The 21721-nt window shown below is 53.7% G+C and overlaps 1 protein-coding gene across 12 annotated transcripts in view; it reads left to right on the top strand.

Annotated features, from left to right (window-relative positions):
* LOC118795285 (receptor-type tyrosine-protein phosphatase F) overlaps positions 1-21721 on the top strand; it is a 204773-nt gene that overhangs the window by 135476 nt on the left and 47576 nt on the right. For 6 of the 12 annotated variants that reach the window (XM_036553666.1, XM_036553664.1, XM_036553665.1 and 3 more), the window contains 6 exons: positions 2554-2823; positions 5168-5749; positions 6208-6341; positions 7473-7617; positions 10445-10750; positions 13932-14125. In XM_036553666.1, the coding sequence (XP_036409559.1) occupies positions 2554-2823; positions 5168-5749; positions 6208-6341; positions 7473-7617; positions 10445-10750; positions 13932-14125 (1631 nt within the window). The remainder of the gene's footprint in view (positions 1-2553; positions 2824-5167; positions 5750-6207; positions 6342-7472; positions 7618-10444; positions 10751-13931; positions 14126-21721) is intronic. The other 6 variants (XM_036553673.1, XM_036553670.1, XM_036553675.1 and 3 more) reach the window with 1 other exon arrangement.

Raw genomic sequence — 21721 nt, 5'->3', positions numbered from 1 at the left:
TGCGGTCCGTGCCGGGACGAGCTCCCGGTTCCCCCTGCGGTCCGTGCCGGGACGAGCTCCCGGTTCCCCCTGCGGTCCGCGCCGGGATGAGCGGACGAGCTCCCGGTTCCCCCTGCGGTCCGTGCCGGGACGAGCTCCCGGTTCCCCCCGCGGTCCGCGCCGGGACGAGCGGACGAGCTCCCGGTTCCCCCCGCGGTCCGTGCCGGGACGAGCTCCCGGTTCCCCCTGCGGTCCGCGCCGGGACGAGCGGACGAGCTCCCGGTTCCCCCCGCGATTCGTTCGACGTTTTAGTCTAAAAAGCCATCATGTCGTGACCATTTTCATATCCATGGGTAACATCATTCTACACATCCACACGGTTCCTAAGCGGCCACTCAGACCGGCGGGCACAGAGGCATGCTCTCTGTACTCCAGCCTCTTTGTCAGCGTCCTCAAAGCGACGGGCCTGGAAGAAAAGCCCCCAGTCTCACGCTTTACCTGACGTGAATTACAAAACTGCTTTAGTCATGCGGCACACACGCACACACACACAATCTAACATAAATACACTAACACTCACAGACACACAAACATGCTTTTTTTCCTCCCCCTCCGCTGTGGTTTCAGTTCAAGGACAGACAAGAACAGCAGACAGAACTGAACCACTCTGAGCAATTCCAGAAAATAAAAGTCGCATTAAAGGATTTTACCCAGTAATGGATTCATTTGGACTGTTGCAAAACAAATTATGTCCCCCATATCAAACAGATACAGGAGGCCACAACGCATGAAGGAGACATGCTATGTAAATTCAGGAAAATAGGCTGCTAATGAATGAATGCATATCGTGGATTTAAATGAGGCTACAAATTCAACATCCTGCCTCGGTGAATTCATAGAGATATGCAGTCTTCCATTCCATTTTACTCTGAGCTCTTACCATATGGCCCTGGGATAGCAGTGTTGTGCTATGCCCAGACCTCACATATATGTATTGAAGTCACATAAACACTGCAGTTTGTATTTGGGGGTGGGGGGGTGGGGGATGGTGTTTGTCCCCAGCCTGTTTCAAGAGACAGGGTTTTTTAACCACTTACCTGCCAGGACCTGAAAGTTATTTGTTATTTTTTTTCTTCCCTCTTTTATTATTTTTGCACTCCTGTTGCTGAATTTCAGAGCGGTAAACGAGACGTTGTTGGGTTTATTTCTCCTCTCAGACGCACACAGACCTCCCCCACGTTCCCTCTGGCCCCAAGCATCCAAATTAATCTCGTCTTATAGGTGGCAGAGTTTTATGTGCAGGTTGTTATGAGAAAGGAGCAGTCACTGAGGAGCGGTTACCCGCGATTCCCCTCCCAGACAACATCAGAGGCTTGACATTTGAAATAGCGGCAGTGTCTGTGAGAATGCGTGTAAAAAAAAAAAAAAAACAGAGCTGAGAAGCTGGCGAGAACGACGGTGTGTTGCGATGGCGGCTGTTAAGGCTGTGTGCGTGGGGTCTGTGTGCGTCTGGAGACAAAGGAAGGATACATGAAAAAGGCCTGGCTCTCACTGCGCTGCGTATGCAGCCTCCCTTATCTCCAGAGAAACTGACCTGACCGGCCCAGGCCTTCTGGGATTGCGCTCAGACCACGCCCACCTCCCTCCCTCCCTCCCTCCCTCCTCAGGGGACCGATCAGCAGCAGGGCTTCCTGTGGCATATCTGCAGCTCACCGCTGTTAGGACTTGTCTCGAAATCTTCCCATCGAAGTTCCGCTGCCTTCGAGAAGTTTCAGATGAAAGAAAGAAAAAAAAAGAACGGCTCCCTTTGTCTGGAATCACGAACGGTCCCCTGATTGTACGCGCTGTTAACAACACTGCTCGTTTGAGGCGCCCTCTGGAATCGCGAACGGTCCCCTGATTTTACGCGCTGTTAACAACACTGCTCGTTTGAGGCGCTCTCTGTGCTGTGAAAATGATGCAACAGATAGGGATGGAGCCGGTCATGTTGCGGCTCCCCCCCCCACAGGGTGGATGCAGGAAGTGGCGGCCGTACGTAGCGGGAGGGGGAGAAAGTGCCTCATTCACAGCTGTTAAAATGCATCTGCATGGGCCGGCAGCTTTATCATGGCCTTTGCAGATTCTCCTCCAGAGCCTCCTCTGGCCCCCCTCTCTCTCATACTCCAGTGTCAGACTACAGCAAGCTGAAACCACATAATACCAACACTCAAATCCCATATAAGATGCTCTTTTGTTCCGATCCCCGGCTACCTTAACACCCAATCTCACAAAAGCTGCTTTAGAACTACCCGTCCCTTTGCACAGTCGCCTAACACAAATTTGCAAGCTTCCTGCAGAGGCGCGGGACGAGAGTCTTATGTAAAGGAGAGGCGCCGCGTAAGCCCCCGAGGTGAATTCGACGGGGGGGGGGAGATGCTGGGAGAGCGCTTTTATGTCCCTGCCACATAACGGAGCCGTTTTAGCAGCGCCGCAGAACGCAGCCAGAGCCGGGCCTTTTGCCTTCTCCTCCCCTCCGAACTGCCAGCCAACCCCCCCCCCTCCCTCTGACATCATCCTCTGCTCTCCCCCCTTCAGTCCGTCGCGTCCCGCCCCGCTTCTCCATCCCCCCGACCAACCACGAGGTGATGCCGGGGGGCAGCGTCAACCTCACCTGCGTGGCGGTGGGTGCCCCAATGCCTTACGTCAAGTGGATGGCCAACCTGGTGGAGCTGACCAAAGAGGAGGAGATGCCCGTCGGCCGCAACGTGCTGGAGCTCACCAACATCCGCGAGTCCGCCAACTACACCTGCGTGGCCATCTCCTCGCTGGGCATGATCGAGGCCACCGCGCAGATCACCGTCAAAGGTGAGCCCGCCGCTCCGCAACAACCACACTCATTACATTACATTCCATTACAAGCATTTAGCACATGCTCTTATCCAGAGCAACTTCCATCACAATAGAACAGAAGTGGATCCATTCAATTTAAATGAGACCAGACTCACAACACTCCCAGACCAGTGAGCGTGAGCATAACATTATTCAAGCCCTACCACAAGTTAACTTGTGCACTCTGACAAAGCCAAGTTATGCTACGATATTACTCATCCGGGTCTGTGAGGCTTTACTGTGTTCTCTCCATGGCTGGTACAAGTCAGACACTGAGGCGTAGAATCTAAAGGTTTGATCAGAACCTGCCCATTAGAGCAGTATTCGCTTGACCCCAGGTGTTAACAGGTAAGTGCATGTGACTCACAGTGTCTCAGGGAGCTGGTTTGGTGGCACACAATAGATACAAAGGGAATGGAGTAAAGGACTTATCATACTCGGTCTCTTTTCAGTGATATCTGTGTCCAGGGATTTCCATTCAGTATTTCACACTTACATGCCAGCTTTTTCCTCCTATAGACTCACAGCTCCACGAAGAGCGTCGGAGAATTAGATCCATTGCCCTGGTTGTTAGGGAAGTGAGCCACACAGCTGTGCAAACATTAATGACACTCCGCGTTTGGGCCCCTATCTAATGAGCCCCGTTGCCCTAATACTGCGAATACTTTCCTCCCAGCATTATCGGCTGGGGTTTGCGATTCAGATAAGACAAATCTCACCCTGCCTTTAGCCCCCGTCAGGCAGAATTTTCTCCAGCTGCTCGGGCTTCATACAATATCTCTCAGGAGAGATAACACGGCAAGCTGCTGTTATCAAGCCCAGCGAATCCCACTCCTTGGGAGGGAAAAAAAAAGGGCAAGAAAACCACAAACACTCCTGGCTATTGTGAGTTTCAGGAGCCTGTATTAGAGGCGCAGTCGTCTGTGAAGATTATAGTACAGTGTGCTTTATGAGAACAAAAATCCATAGTGAAGTATTCTTCCCCGCTGTGGTTTCACTTTCACCAGAATTATATATAGCGCTGTGCTATTGAAGGATTTAGAAATTGCTACAGAAAATTAAAGGCTTTCGCTGGGGTTTTTTGATTATGCTGGATGCATGTTTATGTAGACCAGATGTCTGGACGGGTCTCACAGAGGGTTTCGCAAGGCCTCGCCGATCCCCCGCTGCAGCGGCCTGTCTCCATGGCTGCGCTGCATACAATTCCAGCCTTTATCGACTGCAGTCTCTCCCGTCACCTGATCGATTTGGCCCCGCCGCAGAAACGTGGAAAGCGCAAAGCATTGAAAACACAAAGGCGCGGGTAACGGCCGTTTGGTTTGGGGGGGTGTTTCTGGAAAACGCTCATATTTCCATTTGATGGCGTGAGGGAGCAGAGGGGAAATCGAAACGGGAGGCGGCGGTAACTGATCGCAGAGCTCGGCGTGGTAAAGCAGATTTGTAAATGTTTCACGTTTAGCAAATACGTTACTGGAAGCAAATTTGTACCTTTGGGTGCCGTGCGCATGAAAGGATGAGGCGTCTCCGCAGCTCAGTCCTCTCACAAACCTAAATCTGAATGACGCGATGCACCGGCCGGCCGGTTGCGGGGACGTTTCAGCCCCCTCTGAGGGATGGTCTGGCCTGTGAGGAGTGTGGGTGCCACCTCCTCAGGTAGGAGACACGAGGAGGAAGGCAAAACGCTCTGTGGACATTTTTAATAGAAGAGGATTGCACTCTTATTTCAGCAGATTGGCATGTAGATCAAACGGACTTTAATAAGCGCATTCATAAAGGATCCAGCCGTAGCATTTCTTAATAAAGAGGAGGCTGAAAGATTCACGTGTTTGGGCATGCCGCCTTCATTAGTAAAATGATGTAATGGAGTTTCGGTGAATGAAGGCAGCATGTAGAGAAGTCTGTCTAGGCTGTAGACGTAGCCTCATCTCATTGATCCCTTTGCTGTTGCTGTGGGTGATTTCAGTTCACTGGCTTCGTTGCTGTCCCTTTTAGTTATCAGCAATTACTTCAGTTGTTTATATGATGAAATGTGCTCTATGACAATTCCTTTGTTTAGCGTATCGCATCCAGTAAAATCTGACTGATTGATTGATTGATTGATTGGGCAGCATCGGTCCCCCAGGCCGCTGGCAGCAGAGCGGTGATTGACTGATAAAATAAGCCCGCGTCGTGCGTCTTCCAGCGTTATTGACAGCACGGAATTGCATTTGCGAGAGCGCCTGTCAGTCAGGCCCGATGTTCACTCTGTGTTTACAAGCAAGAGGTCAGGTCCTGCGGGCTGGTGCATTAATCCGCTATCTCTCTCTGTGTCCCCGCGTAGCCCTGCCGAAGCCCCCCGCCTCGCTGACGGTGACGGAGACCACCGCCACCAGCGTCACGCTGACGTGGGACTCGGGAAACCCGGAGCCCGTCTCCTACTACGTCATCCAGTACAAGGCCAAGACCTCGGAGAACGGCTTCCAGGAGGTGGACGGGGTGGCCACCACCCGTTACAGCATCGGCGGCCTCAGCCCCTACTCGGAGTACGAGTTCCGCGTCATGGCGGTCAACAACATCGGGCGGGGCCCGCCCAGCGACTCGGTGGAGGCTCGCACGGGCGAGCAGGCGCCCTCCTCGCCCCCGCTCCACGTGCAGGCCCGCATGCTGAGCGCCACCACCATGCTGGTGCAGTGGGAGCCGCCCGAGGAGCCCAACGGCCAGATCCGCGGCTACCGGGTCTACTACACCACCAGCCTGGCCTCGCCGCTCAACACCTGGCTCAAGCACAACACCGACGACAGCCGGCTCACCACCATCTCCAGCCTCATCCCTGACACCACCTACAGCATCCGCGTGCTGGGCTTCACATCCGTCGGGGACGGGCCACCCTCCGACGTGCTGCAGGTCAAGACCCAGCAGGGGGGTGAGTGAGCGTGTCCACAGGCTGCCAGAGAGGCTCTCTCACACACCCCGGCCGTCCTGATACTCTGGGTTAGGGAGTGAGGAGAACTTCACTGCAGGGGTCAGGATCTAGTGCTGAAAGCTCAGTTGGGTGACCTGTGAAGAAGGCTCCTTTTTACAAGGGGTCATTGCAGTGGAGCATCACCTCATACTGTATGTCTGCTCCCCCTCACCAGAGGGATTCACAATTTATCTTGGAACAGGAAAGACATACAAGGTTACTAATACTCCCTGCTCTGTGTCATGTCTTTTCCTCTTCCTGAATCACACCAGTGCCTGCGTATCACAGTGCAAGCAGTACACAGTGGCGTTCTCATGTCACGGTAGCTGGGAGAGCAGTGTTTAGAGGTGTGGCAGATGGATTTTGTGGAAGGAGTGGCCTGCCTTTTCTGCGACCTCATTGGTCTGTTTCACCCTCAGTCCCCGCCCAGCCGTCCAGCTTCGAGGCGGAGGCGGAGCTGGACACCCGCATCATGCTGACCTGGCTTTGGCCCGTCCAGGACCCCATCACCATGTACGAGCTGGACTACTGGGAGGCCAATACAGAGAATAAGGTAGGCCAGCTCACAGCGAGACCCTCCTCCTCCTCCTCCTCCTCCTCCTCCTCCTCCTCCTCCGTCCCCCCAGCGTGCAGCTGGCGCATAGATGAAACTCATTTCCTCCCCTGAAATTGCAGATGAGTTTAATATCAGCGCTTCCAGCTGAGGTGACAGACTTCCAGCGAATGTTCCTGCGAAACAGTGCGCCTGCCCCAGTCACAGGGTCTTTCGTCAGGAGCCAGGGGAGGGCTTTTTTTAGGAGCAGGCTCAGGAATTAAACGCAGAAAAGTCTCCTGCAAGTCAGTCGCCAGAGTGTCCCTGCACGGGGGCATAACTTATGGGCAGTATTGACAACGGGAGAAATGAGTAAACATAGGGGATCTTAGCGGAGCAATGATGTGACCTTTAAGGTTAGAAACCTGATTCAAAGAAACGTCCTTCCCATCGATCCCTTAAGAGTGCAATTTAACCTCTCCCAGTTCTAACTGCAAATTGCTGGAGTTTTCTCTAATTACTTATCAATACAACATTACAACATAAAGAGACTTGCTGCTGACAGAATTGGCTATTATGCTGAGATTAAGCAGTTCTCAATAGGGACAGGTGTTATGCATTTTACTCTCTCTTTGCACTTCAATCGAAGGACCCAAATTATTTTGTTTCTCTGTTGGACGTTAGCCTCGGTGCAGGTCTCTCATTTGAGCTCAGATTCAAAACTGCAACATTAGTCCGAAATTAATGCAGGAAACGGAGCAAACCGAGCAGTGAATATGTCAGTGTGGGGAGTGCCGTTCAAACTGTGGAAGTTTAAAGATGTGCGGCTGAACGAGGGGGCCCGAGAAGGTGTTTTCCCTGAATGCTTCCCTCAGTGGAAATCCCATTCTGGCTGCTATGCTAACGCGCTAGGCCGCTCTGCCACGAAGCCAGAGTGGGCGGCTCCTTTGGTTCCCCGATAAGCGAAGCCGCGGTGAGGCCTGATGTTGAGGCTGTGCTGAATCATGGGAAGGAGGGCCTGTTCTCGCGGTGTGATAAAGAGCCTGGCGCCAGAGCGGCGGCTCCGTCCAGCAGACCAACCCCTGCCTGCTCCCGCTGTGCCTTCCGTCATCCTCACCGCCAACCCGCCTCCTGTGTCATTTTCCCTCACAGATCCACGTCACCTTCAATCCTGCTGGCTCCTATGCCGTGGAAGGCCTCAAGCCCGACACGCTCTACAAGTTCTCCCTGGCGGCCCGCTCCGAAATGGGCCTGGGAGTGTACACCCAGCCCATCGAGGCCCGCACCGCCCAGTCCAGTAAGTCCCGCGCCCTCTCCCCCACCCCTCCGCCATCGCTGACTGACTGAAGCAAGGGATGACCCCCACTAATCACTTACAGCTTCCTCACCCAGCAGGGAAACATTTGCCTTTCCTCCTCTTTCTCAAGTCTTTGATTAGTTTCTCTATGCCTCTGCGCGAGGTGAGGGCCATTTGGCCATCTGCAAGAGCAACAAGGTACGTTGCGTGTGAATCAGTCAACAGCAATGTGATTTTGTGTTTGAAAAGAGCAAAAAGAAAATCAGTGTTTTGTGATTTGTGGAGCTTGTGATTTTTTTTTTTTTAGACCCAGAGCAGTAGAGCACATTTCAGGCTGGAAAGAGCTGTCTTTGACTAAAAGAGCAGGTTCAAATAATTGGAAGAGACTAAAATCCTAACAGACTGCCAGTCCCAGCCTTGCAGTGCGCCTGGGCCACTGATATATGCTGCCGTTCTCTTCCTTTGGAAGAAAAGAGACCTGAACAGATCCAATGTTCACTTTCGCAAGGTTGTTGTGTCCCGTTCAGACTTGGCAGCTTTGGCCTTTGCAGACTCTCAGTTCTGTGTTGTCAACAACAATAGGCATACAAGGACAAGCGGAGGTGGTCTGCGGGCACAAGGTGTCCCTGTCCACATGCAGGATGTGACAACTCTGTCTGTAAAAATAAACGCTGTTTAAGTACTTGAAAGTATCCTTCCACCGGCTGTTTTCCCGAGTCCTTCGCCTAACAGACCTTGCCATCTAAACACCATTTTGACAGTCTTTTTGCATCGCCAGATGATCCCAGCAATTTCCAGAGAGCTGATCTCTCCTGTATATGGAGCTGCGGTACTTGGCTGAAATATTTATGAAGGCTTCCCGAAAAGGATCCACACGTACCCTAAGCCGTTTGTTTTAACTTGTCAGCCGTGAAAACCTCAAAGCACCCAGGTTCCAGTTCCCGTAGGATCCGTGGCCACAGAGTGCACCTCTCTGATTCCGGCTCCTTATCTCCATGTCTTCTGACCCCGAGTGCCAGAATCTGTAGGGATACGGCAGCATGTCAGGGAGAGAGTCCTCTGTGTCTGTCTTTCCTCTTCCCTTTGGACATTGGACCTTTCTCACTCTCACTCTCTCTTCTTCAACCCTCTCTCTCTCTCTCTCTCTCTCTCTCCTTCAACCCTCCTGCCATCCCTTTGTAACACATTGGACCTTTCTTATTCACACTCTTATTCTCTCTCTCTCTCTCTCTCTCTCTCTCTCTGTCTCTTGGTATCTTTCTCTCCCTCAGCCCTCCTGTCTTCTGTTTGTAACACATTGAACCTTTCTCACATTCACTCTTATTGTCTCTCTCTTTCTCTTCTCACTCTTTCCCTCCACCCACCTGTCATCCCTCTGTCACATGCTAGACCTTTGTCATCCATACACTTTCACTCTCTCTCTCTCTCTCTCTCTCTCTCTCTCTCTCTCTCTCTCTCTCTCTCTCTCCCTCCACTACCATCCTGGACTCACTTGGCTCTTCAGCTCGCCTTTTCTCAAGAACCACCAGAGTGATCTGTAGGAATTCATATGCATTCCTTTGCTCCTTTGACTGGCCTATTTACTGATTTGTCAGCTGTGTTGCCGTTTTCATGCCATTATAGACGTGTTTTATTTGTCGTTGACCTTCTGACGAAATTTCGCTGACGCAGACGATTCAGGATTTCAAGGTGGTAGCCACGTGTCTCAGCTCACTGCTCTGGCTCTAAAAATGCAAGCAGGCATGCGCAAATCCACGCTTTTACTCCCACCCCCTGTGTACTCATCCCTCACCCCTGTATTTATGCTCCTCCATATTGTTTTTTACTTCTTTGTACTGCATGTAGGTATGCCTTTCCTTTTGTTATGCCTGTTGATTTGTGCTAGTTTTATTTTTTTGCCATTGTTATTCACATCTAGTCTTTTGTTCCGCTTCTGGACTGTGGAGAATTGGCTCAGAGAATTTCATTTTAAACACATTGGGGAGTCTCTGATATTGAAATATACTCAGGCCAAGCACACTGAAAGCCACTAACAAACCTGCACTGTGACAAAGGCCTGCGAACTGCATCACCTGAGTGTGCGCCAGTGTCGGCTGTCACTCCCCGGGAATCCTGGCACGTCAGGCCGGGTGATGGACAGCCTTTGCATGGATGTGTGAGTGTCAGTAAAAGCTGACGCGGCGTACGCACACGGTCTCCTGGCAACAGTGACAGCCTGGGCGGCGACCTCCACTGAGCACACTCAGGTGAGCCAGCCTCAGGGACACTGGAGCAGAGATGTCAGCTGAACGCGAGTGATTGGAGAGTCAGGCTTCAGGAGACCCAAAATGGGTGGAGCTGTGATGTGCTATCAATGACTCACTGATTTTAAGGGTTTTGATTGGTTCGTGTGAGTCATTGATTGATGGCACATGGTAGCGCCGCTCATTACCAGTGTTCACGGGGCCTTGCTCTCCATCATGACAGAAAGCTGTCCCCTCTTTTCCGCAGTCAGCGTGTCACAGGGTGCAGGTAGGCCCCAGCAGGTTTGTTAGTGGCTTCCAGCGTGTGAAACGAAGACGTCTCTGGCCTGTCCAGTCCCAAACAAGTGAGTGGACCGTGTTTTGGCTTGGATAGGTCCAGTGTGACTAGTTCAGTCCAGTTTCTTACCTGTTTGAGTTTAACCTGTTTGAGTCGGTGTTTGAGTTTAACTGACTCCCGTTTGGACTCTGTGCTGCGCCTGCAAAAGGCTGCATGCGCTTTAAAGGCCAAGCCCAAGTCCCGGTCCAGAGGGCGCGCTCCACCCCCTTTTGCTTGATCCGCTCCCTCCCTTGGTTGTGTTCCGCAGCCCCCTCAGCTCCCCCCCAGGAGGTGCACCTGGTCAGCCTCAGCTCCACCAGCATCAAGGTGAGTTGGGTGGCGCCCCCCGCCGCCAGCCGGCACGGCGCTATCGTGCGCTACACCGTGGCCTACCAGGCGGCGGGTGGGGAGGACTCGGAGAGGCACGAGGTGACGGGCATCGGCGCGGACGCCACCAGCCACGTGCTGGAGGGCCTGGAGAAGTGGACCGAGTATCAGGTGTGGGTCAGGGCGCACACCGACGTGGGGCCTGGTCCCGAGAGCCCCGTCGCTCGCATCCGAACCAACGAGGACGGTAGGTCCGCCCCCCTCCCTCCCCCTGCCGCGGCTCTCTCCCTAACTGCCCGGTGCTTCTAATGACCTGTCCTGGGGGTGCACTTCACCGGCTTACTCTTCCATGAGCTCCATTTACCCTCGCTGAATAATCGCACCGTTAGTTACCCCAGATAGAGGCATCTGCTACGCTAATGAGCAAATGATGGCAGTAATCTTTATAAGTTGCCATGTTTAACAGTGATGCAGCTGAAAGTCCTGCTCCACTGCAGGTGAACGAGCTGCAGACTCCCTGAAGCAGAAGATGTGTGTGCCTGTTGTGAGTGGCGGAGGGAGGTGGGTGGGGGGAGACAGGGGAAGAGGGGGTGTCCTTGATGAAGCGGTCACCTTCTCCGTACCATTAACCTGCTGGGCTGGCGGTGGTGCCAGGAGAAGCCTCTGCGGGGTGGGGTGTCTTACATCCTTCTCTGCCTCTCAGTTTAGGTGGCAAACTGGCCCGAGGACAGCTGGCAGGAGCCTTCGCAGGAATTTGTGTCGTCTTACAACCCTGACAGCACCGCGCCGACGGCCCGGTTGCTCGAAGCCATCTAAAGATTTAAAGTTGTGCCGTGGCGAAAGCTGTTTTTTCGGAGGCTCGACCTCTTCCCCGAAACTCGTATCATTGAATTGGGAACCCTGAGACAAATCTCCTCTTGTCCCCGGTCCTCCAGAGAAAATTGAAGCGTACTCTTGCCCGATAAGCGGGCTCAGATGGCTTAAGACCATGACGGAGTATTGTGGGCCCTTGCCGACGCTGATAAAGACTGTTTGCCACCTAAGCTAGCCACCGCTCACTGCCCCAGCTCTAATCTCCCCCCCTCACACCCCCCCCCAAACCCCGTACTCTGACAGCACCTTCTGCTGGGGTCACCACCGGCGCGACAGCTAACAAACTAACTCCGCCAGCGCCCTCCCCGGCACGCCCGCCTTTAATCGCTTTACGCTTTCCGCTGTCTTTATTAATTACATTCCTCTCCGTCCTTTATTGGGTTTATATTGTCCGCATCTGCCGTGTGTGAGTCTGCGGTGCAGGGTGTGTGTGTGTGTGTGTGTGTTGTGGTGGGAGTGTGTGTGTGTGTGTGTGTGTTGTGGTGGGAGTGTGTGTGTGTGTGTGTGTGTGTGTGTGTGTGTGTGTGTGTGTGTGTGTGTTGTGGTGGGAGTGTGTGTTCAGCGGGGGGGGGGTGCGGGGGCAGTACTCGGACTCCAAGCCCAGCAGCTGCTCATGTTGACTGCACCGCTCTGCCAGAGCAGGGCTTTGCATGGCCGGGCCCGGCGCTCTTGGCAGGCAGGCCTTCCAGGGGAACAGCCTGTTCCGGGCCCACATCTGGCCGGGCCGGGCCGGAGGAGAGGCTGCTGTCACACGCTCTGTTCTCGCTCCCAGGCTTCTCGGCCGCATACCGGATACGGCCAGCGCTGCCCTCCCAGAGACAACATATGCTTTGTTTTAGCTAACGGGATTTTCTCCACTCCCCTGAACACACAGCCCCTTTACGCGCACACACACACACACACGCACGCACGCACGCACGCACACACACACACTCTCACACGCACACACACGACTGCAACTGCAACTGCTCTTTTTCCTCGCTCTTGCTCTCTGGGTCTCCAGCAGCGCCCCCGGATTCCAGCTTCTCCTGTTCTTTGCTCTGCAGTCTCGGCTGTCCTCTCTGTCCGCCTCACGCCCCCTTTGACTTTCAGTCCCTCTGTCCTCCGTGTGCCTTTTTCCCCACATCGAGTTCTTATCCTGCAGAAAGCACAGCAGTGTCCTTCATGCCGCCCCCGTCCCCTCAGCGCCCGCAGAACTGGGCCAGCGCTCCTCACCTCCTTTCCTGCCTGCTCGAGAGGCAGGGTTTATTGCTCCTTTAAGGCCTGCGCTTCATAATTAACTTGTTTGAAGACGCTGAAATGCAGCCATTTTTCCCCTCTATAATTAAAGAAATGTAGCGTTTCGCTGGGGCACAGTCTGCCATGCCCAGCTCCAACGCCTTAATTCAAACCCCCCCCCAAATGAAACATGGCGGTTAAACTAGGAACGCGTTTCCAGCTGAGCGATCTGAGCCAGATAACCCCCTCCACCCCCCCCCCCCCCCCCACCCCCCCACCCCACTCCCTCCCAGCGCTCTGTAAAATTAAAACCCAGCCGTCAAATTGCTTTCCCGCCGCCCCAGCCCTGATCGGCACATGAGCTGTGTCCGATTGGCTCTGTGGAAGAAGGCGCGCTGGTGACTGCACTGCCGTGGAATGCTGGGGGGAGCTGGCAGGCACCTCAGCTGCCCTCTCACCCCGGCGTCCGAGCGGCACGGCGAGCCGAGCGGGAGATCCACGCCGGGGAGAGGCGCAGTGCACCGCTTTCTCCCTCATTTTTGGAGCTGATCCGGCCCCGAGGCTCAGTCACTTACCGAGATGAGATTTCGTCTCGCGCTCGGAGAGGGAACGAGCTCTGACACCGCAGACAAAAATAGAGACGTTACACGCGAGCCGTCGTTGAAGTCGCAGCCCCTTCTTCCTGCAGAGCCATTCGCCTTAATGGCTGCCGCCTAACCCTGGGCTTCCCCGGGAGGGGGGGTTGTTCCTGGAGGAGGGCGCTTTTAATGAGCTCCTCTGATGGGTGTCCTACGGGCCCCTGGAGGGCGCCCAACTTCCATGCCAGCGGACTGGGGCTGCTATCACCCCGGCGCTCTGTGGAATCTCACAGGCTGCGAGCCCTCACCAGCGAACGTCTCGATCGGCTGTGACACCCTGGCGTTACAGCAGGGTTGTGCGAATGTTATGCATGGGCTGCGTCCTTATTGACTGTTTTTTCGGTATCTACTGAGCTACCAACATCACTTAGCTGACAGCCTCTCACTTCTCTGAGCTGCCAGGCTCAGGGTTCGCTATATATGTGCAGCTGATAATGGATAACTTGGCCAAGGTGCAAAGGGCTACGGCTACAGACTAGCAGAATAGCGTGGTTAAAAGGACACATCAGACCAGCAGAATAGCATGATGCTGTGCTCCCTCTCTAATGCTTGAGGCGTGGAGGACAGTGCGTATTACAGGCGTACAGGAACTCAAAGGTTCTCCATGTCTTCTTTCCCTAAATCAGGAGTAGCCCGCAGTGGTGGAGCTTGCACCCGATATGCTAACTGCGCCTGTCTGCTCCTCCCTCCCCCTCGCAGTGCCGGGAGCCCCCCCCAGGAAGGTGGAGGCGGAGGCGGTGAACTCCACAGCCATCCGCGTGACGTGGAAGCCGCCCCTGTCCGTCAAGCAGCACGGCCAGATCCGCGGCTACCAGGTCATCTACTCCCGGCTGGAGAATGGAGAGCCACGCGGCCAGCCCAGCATCATGGACGTGGCCCTGCCCGAGGCCCAGGTACCGCCCCGCCCCGCCGTCACGCACCCACCCACCCGCACCCGCCCAGCCAGCTCCAGCACACTGCCACAGAGCCTCTCACAGCTGGCCTCCTGGGCGGTGTGGGGAGAAACGGGAGAAGGACATGTGCATTATTGGAATATTCAGCCATTAATCTCCGCCAGTGTGTTTCAGTCATTTTCCTGGCCTGAAAGCCCCAGACTTGTGTTGTATCGTTTGGCTCTCCTCTGAGCAGCACCCCTGACTCCTCAGCGGAGACAGACAGCTGGGTGGCGGGGGAGGGGGGACTGCTAAATGTGAGAAGGCTGAATAAGTTTCCACGCTAATTCAGCACAGCGTTTCATTTTTCATGCAAGCCTCTCACCCGTGGCCTTCTTTGATTCCTGTAACCTTATGTGGTTTAATGTTAATACACATGCACTGCCTTGTTATTCTGTTTATGAATTAAATATGCATTTTATGCTCCGGTTTTGCATAAGCGCGAGATAGCCCGAAGGAAGAAGGCATTAGAAAAATGGGAAGAAAATTCTAATCTTGGAGAAGAGATTCACGTTATTCATGAAATCTTAAAGCGCCCCTTGTTGCGAGATGAGAAGCAGGGCGTTTATTTCCCGGCCTCGGATTGTTATCCAGGAATTAGCTTGCGTGAACACGCCTTGCTTCGCACGCTCACTGCCCCTGACAAGTATTTCTAATTTATCTGTGCAAGCGTTCCATGGTACAGTGCCGGCTGGAATAATCCCTGACCACAGACGCCGCGGAGCCGTGATGGAGTGTAATTGTAGATATATTAGAGCCACACTGCTTAGCGGGCAGGCCTCGGCGTCTTGCGCGCAAAGGGTTAACCCGCTGTCTTTCAGGTGCGGCAGACTGGTCGTTAATGTAATGAGCATAATTGTAGAGGCACTTTTTTTAATGTTTTTGCTTTGCAAGGATTTCAGTGCGGCGAGTTGAACCGCAGATCAGCGTGATGCATTTCTCCGGTAAATGGTGTCTGCTTTATGTAATAGCCATTTGTATAATTTCCCTTGACCTTCATTTTATGTTAATAGCCACAGGTTATCTTGTATGCATGGCAAATGATACCATCAAAGATGGCTCTTCTTAGCTGAATTATAGCATACATTATCTGTAAAATGGAACAGTCCCTGGGGATAGAACACTGTTTGTTGTCCGATTTACTGACTTGTGCACGGGTAGAATCAAACGTAATTTTTCTAAGGGAACAGAACAACATGAAACGGCAGAGTGGGGATGTAGCCTGTGCCAGACGTTTACAAAGCTAAGGCCGATGCATTCCCATAAACATGCCCTTTATGTCAGCTGTAGGAAATATGTGAAGATTAACTATCAGGCACTAGGAATTTTCTTTATTGCTTTTTACGTCAGCGTTTTCTTGGTTCTCGTTTTCCTTAAGCTGTGTATAGCAGGTACACAGCCGATCGATAATGTTTCCTGCCTCCCAAGGTCACCCTCTGCAAAGGCATTAACAGCGTCTTCTGCGGAGAAATAAAACTCAGGGAAAACGCTTGGCTTGTCCAACAGCATAGTCCTCAGCCAGCATTACAAGTTACTTTATTATTAAGTTTCCTTGTGGTTCTTTTCACCAGCTTACCTTTTCCAGAAACCTCAAATAACAGTAATTAAAAGTTGTAATTAGATGCACTGGCTAAATTACAGTAAGGGTCAGCTACCGCTGAATTGCACATGAAGCTGGGATAGAGGGAGCTTTTAAAGGCCAGAGTTTGCTCTGTTGCGACACAGCGAGGGATCTTTCGTTGGCGCCGTTTTGTTGGACTGCTTTTCCCGGACCGATGGTCCCACCCTCAGTTCTGTAGGTGCATTCTTGCCTTATCGGCACGGGCGTTTGCGCAAACTACATCAATAAAGTCATCCTCCCCCCCGAGGCAGGACCCCCCCAGACCGCCTCCAGCAGGCGCTTCCCTGTCGGCCTCGCCTCCGATAGCTGTGCATTCCTCTCCCGGCGTTAACAGCGAAACCTGATTGCAGTTTATCACCCGGCTGGGAATGCGCCGGGGCTTGCAGCGCCGCCATAGCGGCCCTCGCAGGTGGCTCAGCGTGTGTTTACCTGTGCCAGGTCTGCGGAGATGGTTCCGCCAGACAGCGTGTGTTGTTTTTTCCACCTCTCTCTGAACGCACCACGCCAAAAACACACACACGTGAAGGAAAAAAAAAGGCTCCAGGCTCTGGGCGCTTATCGAGTGTGTTGAAACGCCAGGCGGCCCTGCGCTTATCGGCCCAGGGCTGCTCCTCTACGACGGGCGTGGCCTCATTTGTGGGACAGTAAGAGATGATGGACAGCCCTCGGAGGCAGGTGCTGTGGGTTCTGGTGGAAGGGTAGAGGCTCGGTTCACTTTGGAATTGCCTCAGCTTTTGACGGGCTTCACTGCCGTGGTGTGCCGGTCTGTTTTTCATGCATCTTCAGTCATTCCTGCCACCCCTCTAAACAGCAGTATTTACGTCTGCTGTGGCCCTGCTGAGGTGATGAAATTTGACTTCGACTTGCAGTCAAGTCCTGCGACTAAACCTGCTTTAACTGGCTCCTGGCTTTTCCCTCACTCAAGGTCAGGAGCTGGAAGCAAATTGAATCTGAAAGGAATATGAGGAAGAAGAAAAAAGTCAACAAAAGGCCTAGCCTAGTCTGAAATTGCAGTTGTTTGTTTGCGTTACAGTTTTGCCTGTGTGTCATATGTCAGATTTTGGCTCCAGTTGGAGACTGGTGTTCTCAGTAATGTTCCAAAAACTACTGGTTTCAGCATAGGGCCTGGGCGATGTTAAATCATTGGCCATAGAGGTTGCTGAGACTCCAGGACATAAACCATTAATTGCTGGAGAAGTGTTTTCACCTCCAGTCTGACGCGCCTGTCGTTAACGTCTGTGCCGGACGCTCTCCTCGTTCGCCTCGCAAACCTCCGCCGCCTTCGCCGACATGCCCGTGATCTCGTTCTCTGCACGGACTGCCCCTCGAACGGCACCTGCAGAAACACGCACCCCTGTCTGATCAGATATGAAGCGTTTCTTCTCTGTCTGCATGAGCTGAGGGAGGCACGTGCCCCCCCACCCCGGGGAGGAGGGGGAGACTGATACTGCACTTGAGTGGGTGGGCGCTGAATATCTTTTCTTCCCTAGCAAGGCCAAACTCGATGCTCCAAGCCCACACAGTGGCCTGATTTCGCTGCTAAATTTAAGGGGGGGGGGAGTGGGGGGGTTTGAGGAAGGATGCTCAGTCTTTCTCTAATCCCATCAGTGCGCTGTGTGTAAATGTGTGCGCGTCCGGCACATTGAGGCTGAAGGGAAGTGGCAGACGCCAGAGCTCCTCTTCCTGCCTGCCTCTTTATCCTCTGTGATAAACGGCGGAGAATCTAACCAGGAGTGCTGAGATGAGAGAATGAGAGGACGGACTTATCTCCACCCCCTCCCCACGCGCACCTCAAACACCCGGCACAAAAGCCACTTTAGCTTTCCTCTCGCTAGCATCACAGGCGGAGACGCAAAAGTGTTGGGTTAACAGGTTTGCCTCCAGAGCCTGTCCATTCTCTTAGCCTGGAGAGCATCTGCTTGATAGTGGCTTTGATAGTAGTTTCAATCGGGCTGAGAGCCTGTTTTATACGGCCGTATTTAGCGCTTTCCGCTGTCTGTTTCCCGCCTGTGTTCTGCTGGAGAACAGAGCAGGGATGGCAGTGTGTGGCTGTGTCAGCGCTGCCGCGCTACGCCTTCCTCTGCGGCGGCGGCGGCGGCTGCGCGCGAGAGCTGCTGAAAACGAGCCGCCGCACCGCAATCCCCCGGAACGCTTTACTGCCGCACCGCTTTGAAAATCAAAACGCGTCGTCTGAAAGATGAAAATATCTATTATAAAAGACATGCCCGACCGAAGCCCGCGTTCCCGCTGTTATTCTAGAGGGACCAGGAGGCTCAGCATCAGCACTCTTTTGCATCTCCTTTTCTCACTTATTTATGGTGGCCAGAGCAGTGTGGGTAAAGCGGAGTGCAACGGAAACCCGATACAAGCGCGGTGAATGCTGTGGGGCGGCTCATCTTCGGATGCTGAGTGCTTTCCAGTTGGAAGTGGGGGGGGGGGGGGTGTCACGGCGGCGACACGGTGTCAAGGGCCACCGTCACCTGCCTCGCGCTACCCGCTGTGATCTGATACACTGGCGTTAATGTTGACTGACAGTGTCCTCACAATCTCCCTCGCGGTCAGGGCCGCCAAGGTTCACCCAGAGTTCATCACCCAGGCATTAAAAAACACACACGCACAACAAACACGCTAAGCGTTCACACGCGAGCAGACACGATCTGCTCTGATAGAAACGCTGCCGTAGAGCAGGTGACAGTTTCTTTTGATGATGGCCTTTGATGTATGCTTTTCCTTCCTTCCTGTGACTTGTTTGGATTCTGTATCCCGTTAATGAAAACGGATGATTACAGCTAGGGCTTTTAATTTTCGTCTCCTCTCATCCTGCTTCTCCTGTTCAGGCTGCCAGGAACATATTTTTATTGCGCCGTTGATTGCAGGACACCGGGAAGGGTACCCTCGGGGCGCCTGCGTGTGTGTGTGGGCAGTGCTGTTGCCGTGGCGCCGGTCCCGTCAGGCCCCTCCCCCTCCTCCTCCCCCCCGCCCTCCGTGTGCGGCAACTCCGTCACCTGCTTCTCCTTGGCCTCTTCACAACAGCGCTACCGCTGAGCACCAGCGACGTTTCATCCTATCAATCACCGATGCTCTTTTCCCTGTCCCTCAGTGCTGCTCCGCTCACTCGCATATTGTACTGCATTCCCTGACGAAAGTACACACCAGTACACTTCAACAAAGGCTGTTTATTCGCTCTGATGTATCTTCTGCCTGCTCAGAGATTTCTGCTCTGAATTATTTTCTGTATTTATTCCAAACTACTAAAAAAAAGAGAGAGATACAAAGCAGAAAAAATGCAGACATTGAAGACGTGTTCCGTGATGTTCTCAAATGAGAAGACGTATGTAATTGGGGAATATCACAGCTCGGGTGCGACGCACGCCCGCCGACGCCGAGTCCTTTGAAGCGCGGTCGGAACCCCGAGCGAACCTGACACCATCAATAAACGCGGCGATCGGATCGGCGGCAAACGAGCTGTCGCCGGGCTTTAAACGGAGCGGAGCCGCCTGCCTTTTAAAAGCGTTCTGCCGTTATTATAATAACGTGTTTGCTGGCGGTCCCCGGGTCGGCGGCACCGCGGCGTGCGATGATTAAGCCTGCGTCTCCAGCGGCCGTAGGTGGCGCTGGGTGTGGGCGGCTCGGCTCATTGTGTTCCTGCTGCACAGCCACTTCAGCGTGATTAAGAAGTTTTAAGGAAGCGCGCGTTCGGGTTAGACTTTGACATTTACTCGCCGGTAGTCAGGAAGGTCCCGGGAGATGTGCGGTATTATCAGGAGGAGCTGCGGTCACGCCGGATCATAGGCGTTTTTAAGAATTTTGAGCGGCGCAATACGGGCCAGTCCCACACAAAATTGGATTTCGCTCACCCTCTTACGCACCAAAGCCCGCCTGCGAGGGTTCGTTTGTGATGGCGCGGATTCCGTTTTCAGAGCGTACATCCACGCCACGGTGCATTCCATTTCGGAGGGGCAGGTCTGTTGGATCAGGCGAGGAGGCCTGATGAGTTTCCACTCCGGCAGCACGCAGATCGGGCGGTGATGTAACAGCCAGGGAAGCCAGCTGAGTGGCCGAACGGCAGGGAGGATGTTGCATAGCGACGGAGGGGGCGGTGTGGAGACCTCTTCTGACTAATGGAGTACCGCGGCTCTGTTTGGAACCCGAGTCAGCCCTCGGTGGGAGCCGAACCGTGAGGCAGACCTGTCTCTCAGCCTGGGTGCAGTGAAAGTGGGCTTTACTGAGCTGTAAAAAACCCGGGAGCGAGTCAGGCTGGCTGCAGAGGCAGGCAGGGGGACGGGGGCCTGGGGCTGGCTGCTGAGTAAGCACCAGGCCCAAATCTCCGGAGGTGAGCCTGGATCTGGAGTCAGTGACAGACAGAGCCGCGGGTCCAGAGGAGAGCTAAATCACCAGGCCTGCCTGCCGCTCGGCCTCCCTCAGCATGCAGACCGGAGTGCAGGGAATTTATGGGGAAACAGACTGCTGAATTTCTCTCAGGCGCCGCTGTATTCAGAGTGAAATAAAATGCCATAAACACGGCTCGGGCAAAAGGAATAAATAAGAGCACTACAAGCAAGCAGGGGCACACACCCCCACCCCCTACACCCCCATCCTCCCTCCTCCAAATCTGTCCAGGTTCGATGGACCTAGCGTAAGTCCCACGCTCAGAGCTGTGTACTTACAAAGTTCCGCAAACTTGCTGAGATTTTGTCCCATTTGATTTATCTGTTGGACTTTGCTGAACTCCTTAAATATAAAAACTCCCTCCATAAAAATGGAGCTCTGCTCCAACAACAGCCCCCCCCAAAAAAATCACCACCCCACAGCCAGGAGGATGCCCCCCTCCCTCATCAGGACCGCGTGCCATGGCTGCGGTCTCCGTTGAGTTGCCGTGGGGATGCCTGGCTGAGTAGTGCTGCCGTTTGCCTGGAGTAGCAGTGTTATCGGGTCCTGTCTGCGGTGAAGTATCTTTTACTCCCTCTTCAAGTGTGCTTTTAGCCGGGATCACAGGCCTCCATTGTGCAGCAGCCAGCTTCAATACGCAACTGCATCTTTCAGGTTTCATAATGCTTCCATCAGAATCGATACCGCTTCGTTCTTTTTTTTTTTTTTCTTTGCTTACTACGCCTCGCGCACCCGAGTGGCAAAAACATCAAAGTTTGCCGTCAGCGCAGATGGGCCGTGTGTTCGGCGGAGGCAGAAACTTTGAAAGTTGGGAAGGTGGAACGTTTCAATCAGAGAGGAGCCTCCTCACTGCACCTGCTCCGCCGGAGCCTGGCGCAGGCTGGCCGGGAAGTGGGGTGGGGGGGGGGGGGGGGGGGGGGGGGGGCGGTGTGGGGGGGGGGGGGGGCTGTGCTGGAGCTTGGCGGGGGGGTTGGTGGGGGGTGGGGGGTACCGGGGGGGGGGTTGGTTGAGATTTCATGCTCCCTGCCGCCACCAACCCCCCCAGCCCCCCCCGGCTGGAAACAGCTCTCCCCTCCCCCGGCTGGAAACAGCTCTCTCCCGCGGGAATCGCCCACCAATAAAAGCTGGGGAAAAAAAAGCACAGGGGAAGAAAAAAAGTTTTGAATATATATTGAAATGAAATGGGAAGGCTTTTCTTTGAGAGGCACCATAAATTCTTCTTGGGAAGCAGAGTTATTATGTGGCAATGAGCACATCTGAATTACAGTTGTCACAGCGTTAGCGTTGCATTGTCGGAGCACTTTCTCCTGGCGTCTGTCAGCGGAATGACTCAAGGCCTTAACTCAGGCGGTCTAGGGGGAGTAACAAGGCAGTGCATGGGCATAGCAAAAGGCCACTAAAGTTTGGGGGATGGTGGGGGTGGGGTTTGTTTCCGCTTTTTTGTTTTTTTTGTTTTTTTTTTTAAATCTTCATGCCTTTCTGGTTTGCCTGATGATACAGTTATTATTGAGAACTGTACAGGTCTTGTTCGTCCATTCAAGAATATA

Source organism: Megalops cyprinoides, chromosome 20, assembly GCF_013368585.1.
Source record: "Megalops cyprinoides isolate fMegCyp1 chromosome 20, fMegCyp1.pri, whole genome shotgun sequence".
In the NCBI taxonomy this organism is placed as follows: Eukaryota; Metazoa; Chordata; class Actinopteri; order Elopiformes; family Megalopidae; genus Megalops; species Megalops cyprinoides.
This window is presented reverse-complemented; position numbering and strand designations above follow the sequence as displayed.